The sequence below is a fragment of the Neoarius graeffei genome, chromosome 21, assembly GCF_027579695.1.
Source record: "Neoarius graeffei isolate fNeoGra1 chromosome 21, fNeoGra1.pri, whole genome shotgun sequence".
Taxonomy (NCBI): domain Eukaryota; kingdom Metazoa; phylum Chordata; class Actinopteri; order Siluriformes; family Ariidae; genus Neoarius; species Neoarius graeffei.
Window position 1 is genome coordinate 52,613,973 of NC_083589.1, and position 22,861 is coordinate 52,636,833.

A 22,861-nucleotide genomic window follows, 5' to 3' on the forward strand; every position below is an offset into this window, starting at 1 on the left:
TTCCAGAATTCAGCCGCATGGACATCTGATAGATTTTCCCAGACCATCACAGATATAGTCAAAAATGTTGAAAATGCTTGACTGTATTTTAAAATTTTTATGGTGTTCTAGTAGCATGCCATTTTCAGAAAATTGTTGTCTTGACCTTGGAATAGCACTTTGTTCATTCCTGAAATGCTTATTGAGCCTTTGTGTACATGTGAAGTAACATCATGTAGATGTACGTCATGAAGTAGCATTTTGAAGATTAGTGTAACTCAGACAGTGAGTACAGATGTCCCAGAATATTCCAGAATTCCTTTTTCCATTTGGTGACCTTTTAGTTATACAACCCCAGTTCCAAAAAAGTTGAGACACTGTGTAAAACATACCGGTAAATAGAAACAGAATGTGACAGTTTGCAAATCATGGAAACCCTATATCTTATCTCATCTCATTATCTCTAGCCGCTTTATCCTGTTCTACAGGGTCACAGGCAAGCTGGAGCCTATCCCAGCTGACTACGGGCGAAAGGCGGGGTACACCCTGGACAAGTCGCCAGGTCATCACAGGGCTGACACATAGACACAGACAACCATTCACACTCACATTCACACCTACGGTCAATTTAGAGTCACCAGTTAACCTAACCTGCATGTCTTTGGACTGTGGGGGAAACCGGAGCACTCGGAGGAAACCCACGCGGACACGGGGAGAACATGCAAACTCCACACAGAAAGGCCCTCGCCGGCCACGGGGCTCGAACCCGGACCTTCTTGCAGTGAGGCGACAGCGCTAACTACTACACCACCGTGCCGCCCGAAACCCTATATTTCATTGAAAATAGTACAAAGACAACATGTAAAATGTTGAAACAGAAATTTTATTGCTTTTTGAAAAATATATGCTCATTTTGAATTTGATGTCAGCAACATGTTTCAGAAAAGTTGGGACAGGAGCAACAAAAGACTTAAAAAATTGTGTAATGCTAAAAAAAACCCAATCAAAAAAACCCTAATTTGGTTAATTGGTCACAGGTCAGTAACATGATTGGGTATAAAAGGAGCATCCCAGAGAGGCGGAGTCTCTTAGAAGTAAAGATGGGGATGGGTTCACCGCTCTGAAAGACTGCATGGACAAACAGCGCAACAATTTAAGAATAATGTTCCTCAATGTAAAACTGCAAAGAATGTAGGGATCACATCATCGATGGTACAGTACATAATATCATTAAAAGATTCAGAGACTCTGGAGAAATCTCTGTATGCAAGAGACAAGGCTGAAAACTGACACTGGATGCCTGTGATCTTCAGGCCCTCAGGCGACACTGCATTAAAAGCAGATAAGATTCTGTAGTGGAAATCACTGTACGGGCTCAGGAACACTTCAGAAAACCATCGTCTGTGAAAACAGTTCATTACTGCATCCACAAATGCAAGTTAAAACCAGATATAAACAATATCCAGAAACACCGCCACCTTCTCTGGGCCCGAGCTCTTTTACGATGGACTGAGGGGAAGTGGGAAATTGTCCCAAGGTCTGATGAATCAAAAGTAGAAATTCTGTTTAGAAATCATGGACACCACGTCCTCCAGGCTAAAGAGGAGAGTGACCATCCGACTTGTTATCAGCGCACAGTTCAAAAGCCAGCATCTGTGATGGTATGAGGGTGCATTAGTGCACATGACATGGGTAGCTTGTACATTTGGGGAGGCATCATTAATGCTGAATGATATACACATGTTTCAGAGGAATACGCTGCCATCCAGACAAAATCTTTTTCAGGGAAGGCCTTCCTTCTTTCAGCAAGACAATGCCAAATTGCTTTCTGCACATATTATAACTGCATGGCTCTGTAGTAAGAGTCCAGGTGCTAAACTGGCCTGCTGCAGTCCAGACCTGTCTCCCATTTAAAACATTTGGTGCATTATGAAGCGCAAAATATGACAAAGGAGACCCCGAACTGTTGAGCAACTGAAACTGTATATCAGGCAAGAATGGGAAAACATTTCTCTTTTAAAACTACAGCAACTGGTCTCCTTAGTTCCCAAATGTTTACAGAGTGCTGTTAAAAGTAGAGGTGATGCAATACAGTGATATACCCCTGTCCCAACTTGTTTGAAGCGTATTGCTGACATCAAATTCAAAATGAGCATATATTTTTTCAAAATACAATAAAAATTTCTCAATTTCAACATCTGATATGTTGTCTTTGTGGGCGGCATGGTGGTGTAGTGGTTAGCCCTGTCACCTCACAGCAAGAAGGTCCGGGTTCGAGCCCCGTGGCTGGCGAGGGCCTTTCTGTGTGGAGTTTGCATGTTGTCCGCGTGGGTTTCCTCCAGGTGCTCCGGTTTCCCTCACAGTCCAAAGACATGCAGGTTAGGTTAACCGTGACTCTAAATTGACCGTAGGTGTGAATGTGAGTGTGAATGGTTGTCTGTGTCTATGTGTCAGCCCTGTGATGACCTGGCGACTTGTCCAGGGTGTACCCCGCCTTTCGCCCGTAGTCAGCTGGGATAGTCTCCAGCTTGCCTGCGACCCTGTAGAACAGGATAAAGTGGCTAGAGATGATGAGATATGTTGTCTTTGCACTATTTTCAATGAAATATAGAGTTTCCATGATTTGCAAATTATCGCATTTTGTTTTTATTTACAGTTCACACAGCATCCCAACATTTTTTGGAATTGGGGTTGTATTCTCACCCACCCGTCAGCTCTCCCTTATCATACAACAGCTAAAAACCAGAGAAGATGAAGACTAACACATGCTTCCTCCAAAACATGTGAAGCCGACTAACCACATATTTTTAAAACTGCTACTCATACTGAGTAACAGGGCAACATCACAGTGCTATCTGCCCTCTTACACATACATAAGCTCACAGACACCAATGATAGATTTAATGTCACAGTGATTGGCAGAATAGACAGAGTATGAGTTTAGCTGTCAACCTCCAGACAATAAAGCAAACACTTTTCTGTTGAGATGTACGCAGTGCTGTAAGTTCTTGCTTGCTTTTCCACCAAGGTCCATTTACATTACGTGACTATTTTACATTTATGTAGCTTTTTGAACCAGATTTCATGTTTTTTTTTCTGCATTTTTTTCTTTTTGTCCAAAGAAAATCAGAAAAGTCATTAACTAGGGTAAGGTTTTTTTTTTTAAATGTCAGATAAAGGTCTTCTTGGAAAACAGCACCATTTGACCAATAAGCAATGTTCAGTATGGCAAGCTCCATGTCATTTTTTGCTCCACAAATGACTAAATCGGGACCTGGAAGTACGACTCAGACACCAAGACCAGCCCTAAAATACCTGAAATGGTTTCTGATCTCCAGGAAATGTCCCCTGGAGTAGAAATGTGCTTTATATGATGTCAATTTAAACTCAATTGCCTGCTGCATTTAAACCTTGAGCATCACCATCCCCATTTTCAACCCACCGTTTCATCAAGGCAGGACAATACATGACGCAGTACAAAGACCACAGCTGGAGTGTTTACTGTGTGTGCAAACATCCGCATTGACACTCAGTCAACACTCCCCATGGCCTCTGAGTCACACTGGCCCCATCTCACCCCCCACACTTTTAGATGCTGGCAATTCATCGACATGCAGCTCAGACATTCTCATTCCTCCATGGGATGGAAATCCAAGATGCATTCAGATGGTGTCATGAGGAAGAAGAAGAAGAAAAAAAAAACACAGGGCTGTTTGGGCAGCCGTGGAAGATCGCTCGAAAATGCTTGTTAAAAGATGCATGGAGCACAGACTGGTAAGTACGTGACGGTGCAGGTGGGTTGAGATGAGAAGGAGGAGAAGAAAATGGAAAGAAGAGGGTTTGTGGGAAAGGAATGAAGGTTCTGCTGGTACTGAAGCAGATGCCGTGCAGTCTTGGGGTGACGAGGATCCCATGACCAGTCGCTAGGAAGAGGTGCTGTCATCTTGGTGTCTTCAAATGATGACGTGAGAGTCAAAGGTGCAAAGGAGTGACAAAAAGAAGAGAACAATGATGCGAAACAGGAATGGGGGATGAGAGAGAAGGATGACTATGAGGTGAGACAGCATGAGAGGAAAAAAAAAGCGTGATCGTTAATGAGAGAGAGAGAGCTGTTAGAGGAGACCCCATGGTAGAAAGCGTTTGAATGAAGGCAGCTCTGGCCCCATGGTGGAAAGGTGAAAGGAGGTCAGAAGGTGTGCATGCACCAGCATCAGCACCAGCCCCTTATATCACAGCATGGCTCTTGCGGTTTCCACGGTTACCTCCTCCTCGGCGTCGCCCAGCAGCCCATTGCGTTTGTACTGCAAATAAGCGTTAGCACCCCAGCTCTTCGTGGCGCGAATTCTAGCAAGCCTGGTTTTCTGTTCGGACAAACACATACGGGTGGGCATTTTAGCCTAACACTCGGTCCTCGCATGCCACCTGAGTGTGTGTTTATGTGAGTGTGTATGACACTCGAAATAATTCTATGTGAGGCATGAATGGTGGAATGTTCATCACAGGGGCTATATAATTTCACTTCTTCCTGCGCGCTCTCTCTCTCTCTCTCTCTCTCTCTCTCTCTCTCTCTCTCTCTCTCTCACACACACACACACACACACTCTCTTTGCACTTAACAGTAAAAACAGATTGTTGTTTTAGAGCTCATTTGTCTCTGTGTGTGTGTGTGTGTGTGTGTGTGTGTGTGTGTGTGTGTGTGTGTGTGTGTGTGTGTGTGTGTGTGCTCCGAACAGGGATAAAGATATTGGCTCGTGTGTCTCTTGTGACTTAGCTGGACTCACACATGCGAGTGAAGGGCAGCAGGACATGCAGGAGGAACATGATTGTGTATTCTGCTGTAGTTCTGCATACTGATCACCCCCAGAGGAGCAGCGCTTCCTGCATACTCCTGCTCCTTCCTCGACATCTCTATTCTCCCGTAGAGCTGTTTACTCTCAGCACTCCTAATGACCTCTGTCTCTCTTTCTGTCTCTCCCTCCCTTTTTGTCTCTGTTTCAATCCGTCTGTCTTTTTTTCTGACCAGATCTCTGACTCTCACACTGTATACAAATTAAAATTCTCCGCATGTCATTTGAAGGTTTATGTTGTCGAGACTTAAAACACAAGCACCAGACACAATCATGTAGGTCTCTGGTTCTCAAAGTGGGTTCATGAATGGTAGCTAAATTGCCCATAATTTTATTTCAATTTCTGGACAACTTGGATATCCAGATCCACCTACGTAAGCACTTACTTTATGGCAATTGCCATAAATATCTACAAAGAAACCCCAGGCTTTCATGATATACAGGCATGTTATCCATAAGTGTATTCCATTTTAGGGTTAAATTTCACCAAGCGTTCATAGGGCTACATGATATGTACAGAAGCCCTTTATGACAACTGTCATAGACCTACATAAACATTAGAAAGGAAATGCAAGGGTTTAAGACATCAACTCAAATTGTGCATGAAGTTATTAATGTTTTGGGTAACACTTAAATCAAGGGTGATACACATATGGCTACATGGCATGTACATTACACCTTTATAACAACTGACATAAACATTTAGCAAGTAACAACAGGGGTTCAAGACCTAAAGCCAAGTTGTATATTCAGTTCCTAAAACCTTAAATGTTTTAGTAACACTTTAGTCCTGGGCAGTGTTCATAGCGCTACCTGACACCTACATAAGCCATTTATAACAGCTGTCATAAACCAACTGAAACATTTAGAAAGGAGCTGCAGGGGTTCCAGATGTGTACCCAAATTGCCCATGAAGTTATTAAACTTTGCTAGCATTTTGCCCAGGGATAGTATTCACAGGGCTTCATGATACCTACATAAGACCTTTATAAGAGCTGTAATAAACCTACAGAAACATCTAGAAAATAACTACAGGGGTTCAAGATGTATATCCAAATTGATCATGAAGTTTGATGTTTTGAGTAACACTTGACACAAGGGTGATGTTCATAGGACTATATGATGTACATAATCCCTTTATAAAGAGTCGAAACATTTCGAAAGTAAGTACATTGGTTCACGATGTAAGAAGGCAAGTTGTCTGTGATGTTATTACATTTGTTTATGGTGGTGCATTATTCACTCTCAGTGTTCATAGTGCTACATGAAACCTACATAAGCCTGTTATGACAATGGTCATAAACATTTGGAAAGGAACTGCAGGAGTCCAAGACATAAATCAAGCTGTCTATTAAGTTATTAAAGTTTTTAGTAACACCTTAATCAGAGATGGTGTTCACAAGGCTACAGTGGGGCAAAAAAAGTATTTAGTCAGTCAACAATTGTGCAAGTTCTCCCACTTAAAAAGATGAGAGAGGCCTATAATTTTCATCATAGGTATACTTCAACTATGAGAGACAAAATGAAAAAAAAAATCCAGAAAATCACATTGTCTGATTTTTAAAGAATTTATTTGCAAATTATGGTGGAAAATAAGTATTTGGTCAATAACAAAAGTTCATCTCAATACTTTGTTATATACCCTTTGTTGGCAATGACAGAGGTCAAACGTTTTCTGTAAGTCTTCACAAGGTTTCACACACGGTTGCTGGTATTTTGGCCCATTCCTCCATGCAGATCTCCTCTAGAGCAGTGATGTTTTGGGGCTGTCGCTGGGCAACACAGACTTTCAACTCCCTCCAAAGATTTTCTATGGGGTTGAGATCTGGAGACTGGCTAGGCCACTCCAGGACCTTGAAGTGCTGCTTACAAAGCCACCCCTTCGTTGCCCGGGCGGTGTGTTTGGGATCATTGTCATGCTGAAAGACCCAGCCACGTTTCATCTTCAATGCCCTTGCTGATGGAAGGAGGTTTTCACTCAAAATCTCATGATACATGGCCCCATTCATTCTTTCCTTTACACGGATCAGTCGTCCTGGTCCCTTTGCAGAAAAACAGCCCCAAAGCATGATGTTTCCACCCCCATGCTTCACAGTAGGTATGGTGTTCTTTGGATGCAACTCAGCATTCTTTCTCCTCCAAACACGACAAGTTGAGTTTTTACCAAAAAGTTCTATTTTGGTTTCATCTAACCATATGACATTCTCCCAATCCTCTTCTGGATCATCCAAATGCTCTCTAGCAAACTTCAGACAGGCCTGGACATGTACTGGCTTAAGCAGGGTGACACGTCTGGCACTGCAGGATTTGAGTCCCTGGTGGCATAGTGTGTTACTGATGGTAGCCTTTGTTACTTTGGTCCCAGCTCTCTGCAGGTCATTCACTAGGTCCCCCCGTGTGGTTCTGGGATTTTTGCTCACCGTTCTTGTGATCATTTTGACCCCACGGGGTGAGATCTTGCGTGGAGCCCCAGATCGAGGGAGATTATCAGTGGTCTTGTATGTCTTCCATTTTCTAATAATTGCTCCCACAGTTGATTTCTTCACACCAAGCTGCTTACCTATTGCAGATTCAGTCTTCCCAGCCTGGTGCAGGTCTACAATTTTGTTTCTGGTGTCCTTTGACAGCTCTTTGGTCTTGGCCATAGTGGAGTTTGGAGTGTGACTGTTTGAGGTTGTGGACAGGTGTCTTTTATACTGATAACGAGTTCAAACAGGTGCCATTAATACAGGTAACGAGTGGAGGACAGAGGAGCCTCTTAAAGAAGAAGTTACAGGTCTGTGAGAGCCAGAAATCTTGCTTGTTTGTAGGTGACCAAATACTTATTTTACCGAGGAATTTACCAGTTAATTCATTAAAAATCCTACAATGTGATTTCCTGGATTCTTTCCCCCCCATTCTGTCTCTCATAGTTGAAGTGTACCTATGATGAAAATTACAGGCCTCTCTCATCTTTTTAAGTGGGAAAACTTGCACAATTGGTGGCTGACTAAATACTTTTTTGCCCCACTGTATATGACTCCTATATAAGCCCTTTATGACAACTGTAATAAATGTATATCAACTTTTAAAAAGGAACTACAGCAGTTCAAGCCATAATATAGGTATTAACATTTTTGGGGAACACATTACTCAGGAGCAATGTTCATAAGGTGACATAAGCCTATTATGACTACTGTCATAAACCTGCATAAACATTTATAAAGGATCGTTTCAACAAGCATCAGCCATTCTGAAGCTTGTGTTAACCAATTCTGACAGAACACCTACCCTGTGTCCGAAATCACTCACTACTCAGTATAAAATGGACTATATAGTGAGTTCGCCATTTTGTAGTGCTGTCTGAATGTATAGTGAGAATTATTACACCCTATATAGTGGACTCATAGTATCCCACAATGTATCGTGAAAAGTAGTGTACAATCGACGGTCACTAACCAAGCAATATATCCCATCATGCACTGTGGTCGTGCTGAAAGAAAAAAAAAAAAAGTGTGTTGGGGTGAATGGACGGAGGAAGAAACATGTTATAAACAGACATACAAGTACAATTAAAAATAGTAAGAGAATAGAAAAAAAAGCTAAAATAGAATAAGACAGATAAAATACAAGAATAAACGTTACAGTGCAGAACGAGGAATTAATCAAAAGCCTGAAATTTGATTTAATAAAATGCAGCGGCAAAGAAGAAAGAAAGGATTCAGCCTTGATTTAAAAGAACTGAAAGGTTCTTTGTATTTATTAATGTGGGAAATACGCTCAGTATAATATGGATTTATTACAAAAATACATGCATGTAGTTATTATTTTGAAAACCCACCAGCCGACTGATCTGACATGTTTTAACTGTGCGACAGTAATGACGTAAATAATGGCGTGGCGGAGTCATGTCCCAAAGTGTTTTTTTTTAATTTTACCAATGAGCTCACTATATAGTCCTCTATACAGAATTCCCTGTATAGTGAGTAGAGAGCAGTGAACGAGTGAGTGATTTCGGACACAGCCCTCGGTTTCTCTTGATATATACAGTATTTGAGTGATGATGTGTATGTAATGTCACCTTGCTATCAAAATGACCGAGATTTTTATGGCAGCTGACCTACAGTTGGAGTTTTGTCGTATTTGGAACAGTAGTGGTTTTAGGTTTAATTCTAATTCATGCTTACTTGAATTGAAGAGGTTTAAAAAGATGTTGTGTGTTGAATTGTTGCTCAAGCCCTAAAGCTGAATAACTTCAGTATAAATTATGTCAAATTAAATAAAACTAAGAAAAGTGCTGTTTTATTATGCAAATTGTATTAAATATTTTAACACAGCTTTTGTTTTTGGATTCTGGAAATGGAACGTTCAGGAACAAAAGCTCGAAAGGAGCCAATAAAGAAATGCAATTTGCCTACTGTGAAAAATATTTTAATCGTACAGGATGGATTACACTTGTGAATGTTTTAAACTGACTGGTTCTTACATCTATTGTAAGAATTTGGATATTACATTCATGGCATTTAGCAAATGATCTTATCCAGAGTGACGTACAACATACCCAGAGCAGCCTGGGGAGCAGTTGGGGGTTAGGTACCTTGATCAAGGGCACTTCAGCCATTCCTGCTGGTCTAGGGAATCAAACTGGCGACCTTTTGGTCCCAAAGTTGCTTCTCTAACCTTTAGGCCATAGCTTCCTCATATATATATATATATATATATATCCAAAAAAGTTGGGACAAAGTACAAATTGTAAATAAAAACGGAATGCAATGATGTAGAAGTTTGAAAATTCCATATTTTATTCAGAATAGAACATAGATGACATATCAAATGTTTAAACTGAGAAAATGTATCATTTAAAGAGAAAAATTAGGTGATTTTAAATTTCATGACAACAACACATCTCAAAAAAGTTGGGACAAGGCCGTGTTTACCACTGTGAGACATCCCCTTTTCTCTTTACAACAGTCTGTAAACGTCTGGGGACTGAGGAGACAAGTTGCTCAAGTTTAGGGATAGGAATGTTAACCCATTCTTGTCTAATGTAGGATTCTAGTTGCTCAACTGTCTTAGGTCTTTTTTATCGTATCTTCCGTTTTATGATGCGCCAAATGTTTTCTATGGGTGAAAGATCTGGACTGCAGGCTGGCCAGTTCAGTACCCGGACCCTTCTTCTACGCAGCCATGATGCTGTAATTGATGCAGTATGTGGTTTGGCATTGTCATGTTGGAAAATGCAAGGTCTTCCCTGAAAGAGACGTCGTCTGGATGGGAGCATATGTTGCTCTAGAACCTGGATATACATTTCTGCATTGATGGTGTCTTTCCAGATGTGTAAGCTGCCCATGCCACATGCACTAATGCAACCCCATACCATCAGAGATGCAGGCTTCTGAACTGAGTGCTGATAACAACTTGGGTCGTCCTTCTCCTCTTTAGTCCGAATGACACGGCATCCCTGATTTCCATAAAGAACTTCAAATTTTGATTCGTCTGACCACAGAACAGTTTTCCACTTTGCCACAGTCCATTTTAAATGAGCCTTGGCCCAGAGAAGACGTCTGCGCTTCTGGATCATGTTTAGATACGGCTTCTTCTTTGAACTATAGAGTTTTAGCTGGCAACGGCGGATGGCACAGTGAATTGTGTTCACAGATAATGTTCTCTGGAAATATTCCTGAGCCCATTTTGTGATTTCCAATACAGAAGCATGCCTGTATGTGATGCAGTGCTGTCTAAGGGCCCGAAGATCACGGGCACCCAGTATGGTTTTCCGGCCTTGACCCTTACGCACAGAGATTCTTCCAGATTCTCTGAATCTTTTGATGATATTATGCACTGTAGATGATGATATGTTCAAACTCTTTGCAATTTTACACTGTCGAACTCCTTTCTGATATTGCTCCACTATTTGTCGGTGCAGAATTAGGGGGATTGGTGATCCTCTTCCCATCTTTACTTCTGAGAGCCGCTGCCACTCCAAGATGCTCTTTTTATACCCAGTCATGTTAATGACCTATTGCCAATTGACCTAATGAGTTGCAATTTGGTCCTCCAGCTGTTCCTTTTTTGTACCTTTAACTTTTCCAGCCTCTTATTGCCCCTGTTCCAACTTTTTTGAGATGTGTTGCTGTCATGAAATTTCAAATGAGCCAATATTTGGCATGAAATTTCAAAATGTCTCACTTTCGACATTTGATATGTTGTCTATGTTCTATTGTGAATACAATATCAGTTTTTGAGATTTGTAAATTACTGCATTCCGTTTTATTTACAATTTGTACTTTTTCCCAACTTTTTTGGAATCGGGGTTATGTCTCACATTGCTTGTTTTGTGTGTCTGTACATGTGCAGTATGATGAAGACCCCAGTGGGTCAGGTGTGTGGAGGTGTGTGAGTGTACCTTTTGGGCACGGCGTTTCTCTGCACGCTGACTCTGATGGTAAATGCGGCTGAAGTTAGACACGATGACAGGCACAGGCAGAGCGATCACTAACACACCACTGAGGGAGCAGATGGAGCCAAAAATCTTGCCCATTATTGTCTTTGGGACCATGTCTCCATACCTGCAGCAGAAGAACAGACAGAGTCATCACTTATGTTATTCTGCATCAATTGCTAGCCATGCGGTTTTCTCATGCCTTGTAACCCAAGCTTTGGCAGCACAAACTCGGTTAAGAGCAATGCCAAAACAGCAAGGAAAGACGGCAATGTGAAATCTGGATTACAGAGAGATGAAGAGAACAAACACAGTTTCACAAGTATTTAGAATAAACTGCATAATGCCCTGTGATTACATCCAGTCTTTAATAATACAGGTAAACATGAAGTAGATCAGAACACTGCAATAAAATATTCTGTCTTTTCACCAGTTGGGATTTCATAACAGGCAGTAAAAGTTTTTTTTTTTTTTTTGAAGACAGCGTATACTGAAAATGTATTCTTAAGGAAGCAAAACAACACTTGCATTTGCTTCACAAAAATCTCTGTTCAGATGAGGTCAGAAAGTAGGAGTTAGCATGTGATGGTCACATTGGGCATTTAAGTCTGGTTTGTAATTTTAATTTCAAATGCAGTCACTTTACTGAACAGTTTATTTGATTAAATGTTACTTAATGTTACTTGTACCACAGTGCCACTGAATTCTCAATTCTGATTGGTTAGAAGGTATTGGGGCGGCACGGTGGTGTAGTGGTTAGCACTGTCGCCTCACAGCAAGATGGTTCTGGGTTCGAGCCCAGCGGTCGACGGGGGCCTTTCTGTGTGGAGTTTGCATGTTCTCCCCGTGTCCGTGTGGGTTTCCTCCGGGTGCTCCGGTTTCCCCCACAGTCCAAAGACATGCAGGTTAGGTTAACTGGTGACTCTAAATTGACCGTAGGTGTGAATGTGAGTGTGAATGGTTGTTTGTCTCGATGTGTCAGCCCTGCGATGATCTGGCGACTTGTCTAGAGTGTACCCCGCCTCTCGCTCGTAGTCAGCTGGGATAGGCTCCAGCTTGCCTGCGACCTTGCACAGGATAAGTGGTTACGAATAATGGATGGATGGATAGAAGGTGTTGATTCATTTTCTATTTAATATACACTACCGTTCAAAAGTTTGGGGTCACTTTGAAATGTCCTTATTTTTGAAAGAAAAGCACTGTTCTTTTCAATGAAGATCACTTTAAACTAATCAGAAATCCACTCTATACATTGCTAATGTGGTAAATGACTATTCTAGCTGCAAATGTCTGGTTTTTGGTGCAATATCTCCATAGGTGTAAAGAGGCCCATTTCCAGCAACTATCACTCCAGTGTTCTAATGGTACAATGTGTTTGCTCATTGCCTCAGAAGGCTAATGGAGGATTAGAAAACCCTTGTACAATCATGTTAGCACAGCTGAAAACAGTTGAGCTCTTTAGAGAAGCTATAAAAAACTGACCTTCCTTTGAGCAGATTGAGTTTCTGGAGCATCACATTTGTGGGGTCGATTAAATGCTCAAAATGGCCAGAAAAATGTCTCGACTATATTTTCTATTCATTTTACAACTTATGGTGGGAAATAAAAGTGTGACTTTTCATGGAAAACACAAAATTGTCTGGGTGACCCCAAACTTTTGAACGGTAGTATATATCGCAGTTTTTATCTAGAAGGGCACTCGATAGAGTGTATACCTCCACCAAGCAAAATATTATCAACATCAACATCAAAATCACTTGAACCTAGGATAATACTAAAGCTGTACACCAAATTTCATCCAAATCTGTTCATGACTTTTTGAGTTACCTTGGGAACAGACAAAAAAAATCCTGGATCCACATATACCCGTATATCTAGATTTGCATCAAAATCTAATAAATTGGTCCTTGGCCCAAGGCCCACCTTTCCTCCTAATATAATCAAAATCCATTCACTACTTTTTGAGTTATGTTGGGAAGAAACAAACAAATGGAGATGAAAACATAACCTCCTCCAACAAAGTTGGCAGACATAATTAATGCAGTTCAAATATACTATCATTTCTACAGTAACAGTTCATTCACAGGGACTTGTTTGCCAGACGCTCCATATAATCTAACTCTCATAATGAACAGATTAAAAATATTTTGTTTTTTAACAAGGAAAAAAACTATAACCCTTGCGTTTATGGAAGAAATCTCCAGTGTCAGTGCTCTCTCTGTAACAGTCAGTGACAAAGCACGAACTTTAAGACTTCAGGACTGCAGTTTCTACATTTTTTTTTTGTTTTATTACCTTCAAGAAATAGAAAGGAGAGGTTACTGAAGGAACGACTGCTTGTTGCTGCTGAATCGTAAATAATAACAGGAACTTATTTTGTTGGCGTTCCACAACATTTAACATAACTATAAATGGATACAAATTTTAACGTCATTCTTTCATTAATAATATGTGCAATTGCTGGCAGACTGCTATGGTATCAGAGGAATAAAAGCACAAACTTTGGGAATGTGCTGTTATTGGAAAATAATCAACTTTGGGGTCGTAAATGTAACTCTGTGTTGCATTTAGCAACATCACACCAACCCGTCATTGATTATTTTCTGATAACAGCATGCCCCCGAGTACACAGCTCCTTATGTTGTTGTGTATGTCAAGATTTTAAGCAGGCCATAAAGCTCATAAACACATTTTTCTGCATCTTGTATTCTATTCTACTCTACCTCTTGGCGAGGTGCCACCCTTGAAATAAGCCTTGCCACCCCAGTTACCACCCCAACTCAAACCTCAGCACAAATATCCAAAAGGTTTATTACTCCTGCAGACTTAAAAAAAAATCATCGTCGTTGGCTGTCCATTGCTAGCAATGATGACTGCTTCATTAGGATTCGCAGAAACGCAACACCAGAGCGACAGAGTTGCCTGCACCGGCGGCACGAACGGCCAGGCCGAGCCGCCACGGAATGTCTGGCCTCGTGAGCTCTCAGATACTATTCTCCTTTCCTAACAAAGCACCTTGCACAGTAAGGTAAGACAAAGGATGTTGTGCCCCCATCTTGTTGTCTCTCTGGACCTCCAGACCTGATGCCAAGTAGTGGACAAAAGTGCCACAGACCTGATGAGCATGGAAGTTGCCCTGCAGTGACAACTGACTTGCCGAGTGATGCCATCCGTTGGCCATTTGAGTGGCTCTTCCGCATGCCATCTGGTGGTGTGCCATTGACCATGTTGGATTCATCTGCCACATTGCACTGAAAAGTGCCCTGTTGCCAGCACCTTATTGGTGATGTACTATTTAACCCATAGCTGGAACCCAGGCAGGGGTGCTACCACTCCGGGTCAGAGCGGACCTCCTGGGAGCAATGGTGATTAAGGGGTAATCCCACTTTCCCCAATACTCAAGTCCTCCCAGACCTGAGACTCACCACCGGTTGCAGTTTAAGTCATACCCAGACTTAAAAAGAATAGGGTCAATCTCAAACTCTGGAAATTTCTTCTTCATTTTGTCTCTCCAAAGGAACCCTTAAAGGAGAACCAAAGTGATTTTTAAACTTGCTTTATTTCTTAATTAACGTGTTATTCAATTACATTTTCGGTTTTAGTAACCTTATATTGTGACTCGTATTGACAACGAATTGCAATTAAATATTATACTTATCAGCCTATTCATTTTTTAGCCATGTTGAATTTAGTTTGTTTGGTCCACGGCAGGCGTTGCTTATCCGCGCGATCTTCATGAGACTTGTCTGAGACTTTGAAACATTAACCTCCTAGGGCTTAGCGGTCACATGCATGGACAGCACTTTTTAGAAATTCGGAACAAGAACTTGTGCGAGACTTCGAAACGTGAAGTGTCAGCCAGGTGTCAGTGCTGCCATTTTGAAAACTGTTTTCCAAACGAAGTATTGCACAAAAACGAGTTTAAATGACGATTACTGCCGACTTTTTTCAAACTTTCCTGATTGCTATCAAAACAAACAAAACTCCCGGCTTGATTACGTCAGCATTTTGACAACGTTGGCAGATGTTGGTCACTTTGATTTCCACTGTACGTTTTACTTCCGTTCTACGATGTCGCGCACAGGTCTCAACGAATCTCGTTTACGGCCTTTGCTTTGACATATGGACTGATATATTACAGAGCATATTTCAAACACTCATAACTTGCTATAGCAGCGACAAAATAGCGATCAAACATGCATTCCGATATTTAACAAAATGAGATTAATAGAATTTTGATAAGGGGCGGCACGGTGGTGTAGTGGTTAGCGCTGTCGCCTCACAGCAAGAAGGTCCGGGTTCGAGCCCCGTGGCCGACGAGGGCCTTTCTGTGCGGAGTTTGCATGTTCTCCCCGTGTCCGCGTGGGTTTCCTCCGGGTGCTCCGGTTTCCCCCACAATCCAAAGACATGCAGGTTAGGTTAACTGGTGACTCTAAATTGACCGTAGGTGTGAATGTGAGTGTGAATGGTTGTCTGTGTCTATGTGTCAGCCCTGTGATGACCTGGCGACTTGTCCAGGGTGTACCCCGCCTTTCGCCCGTAGTCAGCTGGGATAGGCTCCAGCTTGCCTGCGACCCTGTAGAACAGGATAAAGCGGCTAGAGATAATGAGATGAGATGAGAATTTTGATAATAAAAAATTTGCCTTCAGTTCTCCTTGAAAAAAAAAAACTCCAAATTTCCAAGCAGAATGTAAGTCAAATGCATTTTTATGTTCATTCCTCTATATCAGTATATACATGAATGCTCTGTTTTTGTTATTTTGACCAGGAACTATAGATCAGTATCAGTAACTATAAAGCAATTACTGTATGAATCCAATACAGTGGTGTCGTTATATACACATTTATTTTGCACCAGTGAACAAATGAGATATTGTGCAAATGCCAACTTGTCCTATATATAATTAAGTGGTGGAATCCCTTAGTGCGCTCTCGCCCCACTTTTGCCAGACCGTGTAAAACTTGTTTTGGCAGGTTAACTGATTGTTTTTATTTATTTATATATATTTTTTCTTTGCATAATACCACTAGGAGGCAGCAGAGAGCCACAGAGTGGGAGTCGAACATGTTTCTGTCCATCTGTTGCTGTTTGTCAGAGGGTGATGACTTCCAGACTTTGCTCATCTGGAAGGTCTCTAGCTTTGACCTATTAATTTACAAAAGAGCGAAATGAAACACAACATGCGTGCATTTCAATAACAACAACAACAACAAAAGATTCTGACCTACTTTTTCCACTTTCTTCTCTTATTGACTAAAAACATTTCATTCATAATTAAGCACTGCAGTGCTGTAGGTGTCCATGTACACTCAGCACGGAGAAGCCTGACTCGTTCCCGTAATGTGTAGACCTTCTCGCCATGGAAACACAATGTTATATGTACATCATTGTTCCTTTACACACAGACATAAGCGAGGCTTCTGTCATACAATCAAGAAGCCACCAGAGTGACAGTCGAGAAGAGGTATAGAAAGATCTCCTTCTCTTCTGAAGACGATCAAGTCTGGAACGTGTCTGAGAATCGACTGCCTGACTGACTGTATTGTGGCTTCCTGTGGAAGAACTCAAGAAGAGACGGTCGCTTATAGCGCAGTAGAAGCATGAGAAACTGACACAACATCAAAGCAGCTCCTTACCCTTCGCCGAATTTACATTTATTCTACCTGCTCGAATACACGCGACCATTTCATCTCATATCGCTGAAATATATGGGATATGTGGGCTACATGCTATGGCCCACAGCTTTTTTCCCCCCGTAACTAGTTATGAAAATCCAATAGTTTCATCAAATTATATTTCTAAAAGAAGCTTGAAGCACTTTTCAGTAACATGATATTCACTGTAACAAGCAGAGATGGATGATGAGTAGGGAATAACTCACTTCAGGCTGTGTTGTTATATGAAATTATTACACAGCTTTGTTCAATATTTGATTCTGATTGGTCAATTATGGCATTTTATGGTCTGGTATTTCTGTATAACAAATATGCTACAGCCCACGTCATTAGTGGAACCGAGAACATCTTTTTTAAATCAATAAAATCATTTTTAAATCAATATTTTGTGTCAAGTTATTGATTTCTTTTGTAAGTAGCCATATAATAATAAGCAGGATAATGTACAGCAAGCAGGTCATTATTGTGAAATAAAACCCTTCAGGGTGATTCAAGGGTCCTCCATCATCCTGCAGTAATGACTGTCTTGCCGTACATTATCCCTTATATCAGGGGTTTTCAAAGTGTGGGAGAGTCAGCCCCCCCTCAGAGAGCAAATAAACAACCGCGCCCCCCCCTTACAATTTTTGTTGTTGCTATACATTATAATGTTCCATTCGTATTTTAAAAAATGGTTGTTGTACACATTTTTATTTTTTTCTTTTACACATTTTAAACATCTGTGCTTTTTTGAAAAATCTTTTTTTTACACATTTAAAACATATGAGCTTTATTAAAACATCTTTTTTTTTACACATTTTAAACATCTGTGCTTTTTTAAAACCTCTTTTTTTTTTTACACATTTTAAACATCTATGCTTTTTAAAACATCTTTTTTACACATTTTAAACATCTGTGCTTTTTAAAAACTTTTTTTACACATTTTAAACATCTGTGCTTTTTAAAACCTCCTTTTTACACATTTTAAACATCTGTGCTTTTTTAAAACCTCTTTTTTTTACACATTTTAAACATCTATGCTTTTTAAAACATCTTTTTTACACATTTTAAACATCTGTGCTTTTTAAAACTTTTTTACACATTTTAAACATCTATGCTTTTTAAAACATCTTTTTTACACATTTTAAACATCTGTGCTTTTTAAAACATCTTTTTTACACATTTTAAACATCTGTGCTTTTTTAAAACCTCTTTTTTTTACACATTTTAAACATCTGTGCTTTTTAAAACATTTTTTACACATTTTAAACATCTGTGCTTTTTAAAACATCTTTTTTACACATTTTAAACATCTGTGCTTTTTAAAACCTCCTTTTTACACATTTTAAACATCTATGCTTTTTAAAACATCTTTTTTACACATTTTAAACATCTGTGCTTTTTAAAACCTCCTTTTTACACATTTTAAACATCTATGCTTTTTAAAACATCTTTTTTACACATTTTAAACATCTGTGCTTTTTTAAAACTTTTTTACACATTTTAAACATCTGTGCTTTTTTAAAACATCTTTTTTTTTACACATTTTAAACATCTGTGCTTTTTAAAAACCTCTTTTTTTTTTTACACATTTTAAACATCTGTGCTTTTTTTTTAAACATCTTGTTTTACACATTTTAAACATCTCATAGCATCGTTAGCTAGCACCTCTTGGCAGACACCACACTGTGGCAGTGGAGCATCTTCAGATCCAGTCCATGAAAATCCAAACTTTAAATAATCGTGGTCATACTTCCTTCTTTTTTTTGCTTGGCCCAGACTCTGTCTCCTCACTCACTGTAGCTTTAGGTACTAAAAATCGATCCATTTTGTCTCTGGCAAAGGCTAGCTGAAGTTCGCTAAATGTCCGCAATAGTAACTTATTCTGGTTTATTTTTCCTCACGTTGCGCCCCCCTGAAGAACTCTGGCGCCCCCTAGGGGAGGCGCGCCCCACACTTTGAAAAGTCCTGCCTTATATAATCCACATTGAAGTGTGAATGATTATTTTTGTACATCAGTACAGGCTGAAGTGTGTTACTCCTCTTATATCATAGCAATTCTGCCAACAAGAAACACTTTCTTATTTTTTGTGGCTCCTGGCTCATAGAGACTGTAGCCACTATGTCATCGTGTTGTAAGAATGTAAGAATGAGTGTAACCATCGCGCACTGCGTATGCACATACGCATACAGGTCTTCCTATTAAAATGGCCAGTGAGTGTATACAATTCGGTTCACCATTCAAAATAAATGGACTAAAGAAATTGCTTTCAGACATGTTTATGCTTATTACCGAGGGAAAGTGCATTTGTATTTTAAAATATACTCCAGGTCGTCCCCCTTTCCTCGCCTTCTTCAGCCAGTGGTCCCATGTGTGATGTCGATGTGACACACTTCTGAGTTGTTACAGGAAGTTGTCGAAGAGAGTATTGAGACCACTGAGCTCTAGCGCTGGGCCATTTCCGGGAAAATTAGAGTTTCAGTCACGGCGACAGTGTGTGTATGTCAGCCTCGGTTCGGAGGTTTCAGTTTCGAAAACTGTAAGAGGTCTCATCTCACGAAACTTACTGGCTGTGACAAAGAGCTAATATTACATTACAGGCATTTAGCAGACACTCTTATCCAGAGCAACATACAACATACCCAGCCTGGGTTGGGATGCCTTGCTCAAGGGCACTTCAGCCATTCCTGCTGGTCCAGGTAATCGAACCTGCGACCTTTTGGTCCCAAAGCTGCTTCTCTAACCATTAGGCCATGGCCTCCCCCTAACACTGGAGACTCCTACCATAAATGTTTGATAAATGTCTCCTAACATCCTAACAGAAAGCAAAGCTTTATCATGTCAATGATTTGTCAGTGACATACAATGCCCTTCACGATTATTGGCACTCCTTGTAAAGTTTAGTTAAAATGGTTAGAAAATATCCACCTTTTGGTGAAGTCGCTTCATCTCACACTGAAAAACAAGAGTGCTCTGAGAGCACAATATCCCCCGCTACAATATATTGCAAAATGAAATTGCAGTATGCGTATTACTGTCCTATAACAAAGCCTTTTGCCAAGTTTCATGAAATTCCTCCAAAAATTATGAGAGGAGTTGATTTCAGAAGGTAAGATCCCTTTCTGGGACGGATGGACGGACTTCGCCACAATACAATTCCCCTTCAGGCCTTTCAGCCAGTGGGGGGATAAAAATGAGAAAAAAAATCCAACCTTTAATTGAATAATTTATTCAGAGAAGAACAAATCCTGGGTGGCACGGTGGTGTAGTGGTTAGCGCTGTCGCCTCACAGCAAGAAGGTCCGGGTTCGAGCCCCGTGGCTGGCGAGGGCCTTTCTGTGCGGAGTTTGCATGTTTCCTCCGGGTGCTCCGGTTTCCCCCACAGTCCAAAGACATGCAGGTTAGGTTAACTGGTGACTCTAAATTGACCGTAGGTGTGAATGTGAGTGTGAATGGTTGTCTGTGTCTATGTGTCAGCCCTGTGATGACCTGGCGACTTGTCCAGGGTGTACCCCACCTTTCGCCCGTAGTCAGCTGGGATAGGCTCCAGCTTGCCTGCGACCCTGTAGAACAGGATAAAGCGGCTAGAGATAATGAGATGAGATGAAAAACAAATCCCTAATCAAGAAATAATTTTCTTAATAATTTTCAACAAAAACACGTGCTGCTATTATTGGCACCTCTGGAAATTATAGTGAGCATAATGCCACTGAAGCGTGTTTCCCATTAAAATTGTACAGTACTGAGTTGATTGGAGTGTGTAGGAACTTTCAAGCCGTAATCCATGACTTCCTGATTAACTGGAGGACAAATATCAGGTGACACTTCAGGTGAAATTCCCTTCATCATCCATCAGCATGGGAAAGATAAGAGAACACACAAACCAAATGAAGGAGAAGTGTGTTGACCTTCATAAGTCAGGGAATGGTTATAAAAATCGCTACTCGCCTGAAAATGTCCATTTCTACTGTTAGGGCAACAATAATGCTGTGTTCACACTTATACCGGTACGAAAGTGGTATAACTGTATCGATACAAAGTATACCGGTACAGTTTAGTGCATCTGTCCACACTAGCGAGAAATGTTTGCGGTTTTCTTTCACGGTAGTTGAAATGCGCGTGCGTGAAATGTTTCCGTGGTTACCGAATAACTTCCTTCCGAGAATATGGCGGATGAAACAACGTGTGTGTGCTTTTTGTTGTCAATGTACAGTCTGTATTTCTGGTGGTCATTTATTCAGTTGAATTGTATATTATATTTTTATTATATTACATTATATTTGTATCGATACAGAGCCGCTTCATCTGTCCACACTACAGCGAAGCGCTACAGTACCGATACTGTACCGGTACGAAACCCATATATTTGTGGGTTTCGTACCGATACAGTTATACCGCTATAGTACCGGTATAGTTGCTAGTGTGGACAGGTGTTGCGGTACGAAAGTAGTTTCGTATCGGTACAAAATCGCTAGTGTGGACAGGGTATAAAAAAGTGGACACCAACTGGAACTGTTACAAACTCGCCTGGAAGAGGACCCAAGTTTATTTTGCCCCCATGTACAGTGAGGAGGATGGTAAGAGAGGGAAAAAAAATCAATCCTCAAGGATCACTGTTGATGAATTACAAGAAAAAGTAAAATCTTAGGGTTTCCAAGTCTCCAAAACCACCATCAGACACCACCTCCATGCCAACAGATTATTTGCCAGAAAAAAAAAAGCCTTTTCTGTCAGTTAACCACAAACATAAGCGCCTGAGGTTTGCAAAACTCTACCACACCTTTGACTGGAACTGTGTTCTCTGGTCTGATGGAACAAAAATGGAGCTTTTTGGCAATAAACACTCAAGGTGGGTTTGATGTAAAAAGGATGGCTATAATTAAAATAACCTGATCCCAATTGTAAAATATGGTGGAAGTTCTGTGATTGTTTTTGGGGCTGTTTTTCCTCCAAAAGCCCTGGAAACCTTGTTAGGATCCATGGCATCATGGACTCCATGAAACACCAGGACATTTTAAATCAAAATCTGTCTACCTCTGCCAGGAAACTGAAACTGGGTTGTCATTGGATCTTCCAGCAGGACAATGAGGACATAAAGCATCTGTCCAAATCAACACAAAAATGGTTATCTGAGCACAGAATCAAGCTTCTGCCATGGCCATGCCAGTCCCCTGACCTGAACCCCACTGAAAACCTGTGGGGTGAGCTGAAGAGGAGAGAGCACAAGAGAGGGACAAGGACTCTTGATGATCTGGACAGATTGTGTAAAGAGGAACGGTCTCAGACACCCTGCTCTGTATCTCCAAACTTCTCATCTCATCTCATTATCTCTAGCCGCTTTATCCTGTTCTACAGGGTCGCAGGCAAGCTGGAGCCTATCCCAGCTGACTACGGGCGAAAGGCGGGGTACACCCTGGACAAGTCGCCAGCTCATCGCAGGGCTGACACATAGACACAGACAACCATTCACACTCACATTCATACCTACGGTCAATTTAGAGTCACCAGTTAACCTAACCTGCATGTCTTTGGACTGTGGGGGAAACCGGAGCACCCGGAGGAAACCCACGCGGACACGGGGAGAACATGCAAACTCCGCACAGAAAGGCCCTCGCCGGCTACGGGGCTCGAACCCGGACCTTCTTGCTGTGAGGCGACAGCGCTAATCACTACACCACCGTGCCGCCCCTATCTCCAAACTTATAAAATGTTATACTGTAGGACAGACTCAGTGCTGTTTTACTGGCAAAGCGAGGTTGTACAACGTATTAAATGCAGGGGTGCTAATAATCGTGAAGGGCACCGTGACACTTTGTGTCAGACCACATCACATCAATGCTCTTCTGTCATGTTTTATTCCTTACATCTTGAGGATTTCAACAGCTATACATGATGTATTCTTAACCAGTGAACAATGCGTATGAATAAAGTAACACCCGAGTAAATTATGTAATGGTT

General features: G+C 41.0%; 1 protein-coding gene across 1 annotated transcript in view; it reads right to left on the reverse strand.

Annotated features, from left to right (window-relative positions):
* Positions 1–22,861, reverse strand: part of kcnd2 (potassium voltage-gated channel, Shal-related subfamily, member 2) — a 501,482-nt gene that overhangs the window by 28,324 nt on the left and 450,297 nt on the right. The window contains exons 2-4 of the mRNA XM_060903688.1: positions 11,212–11,374; positions 4,242–4,340; positions 631–645 (exon numbers count right to left, since the gene is read on the reverse strand). Of these exons, the coding sequence (XP_060759671.1) occupies positions 631–645; positions 4,242–4,340; positions 11,212–11,374 (277 nt within the window). The remainder of the gene's footprint in view (positions 1–630; positions 646–4,241; positions 4,341–11,211; positions 11,375–22,861) is intronic.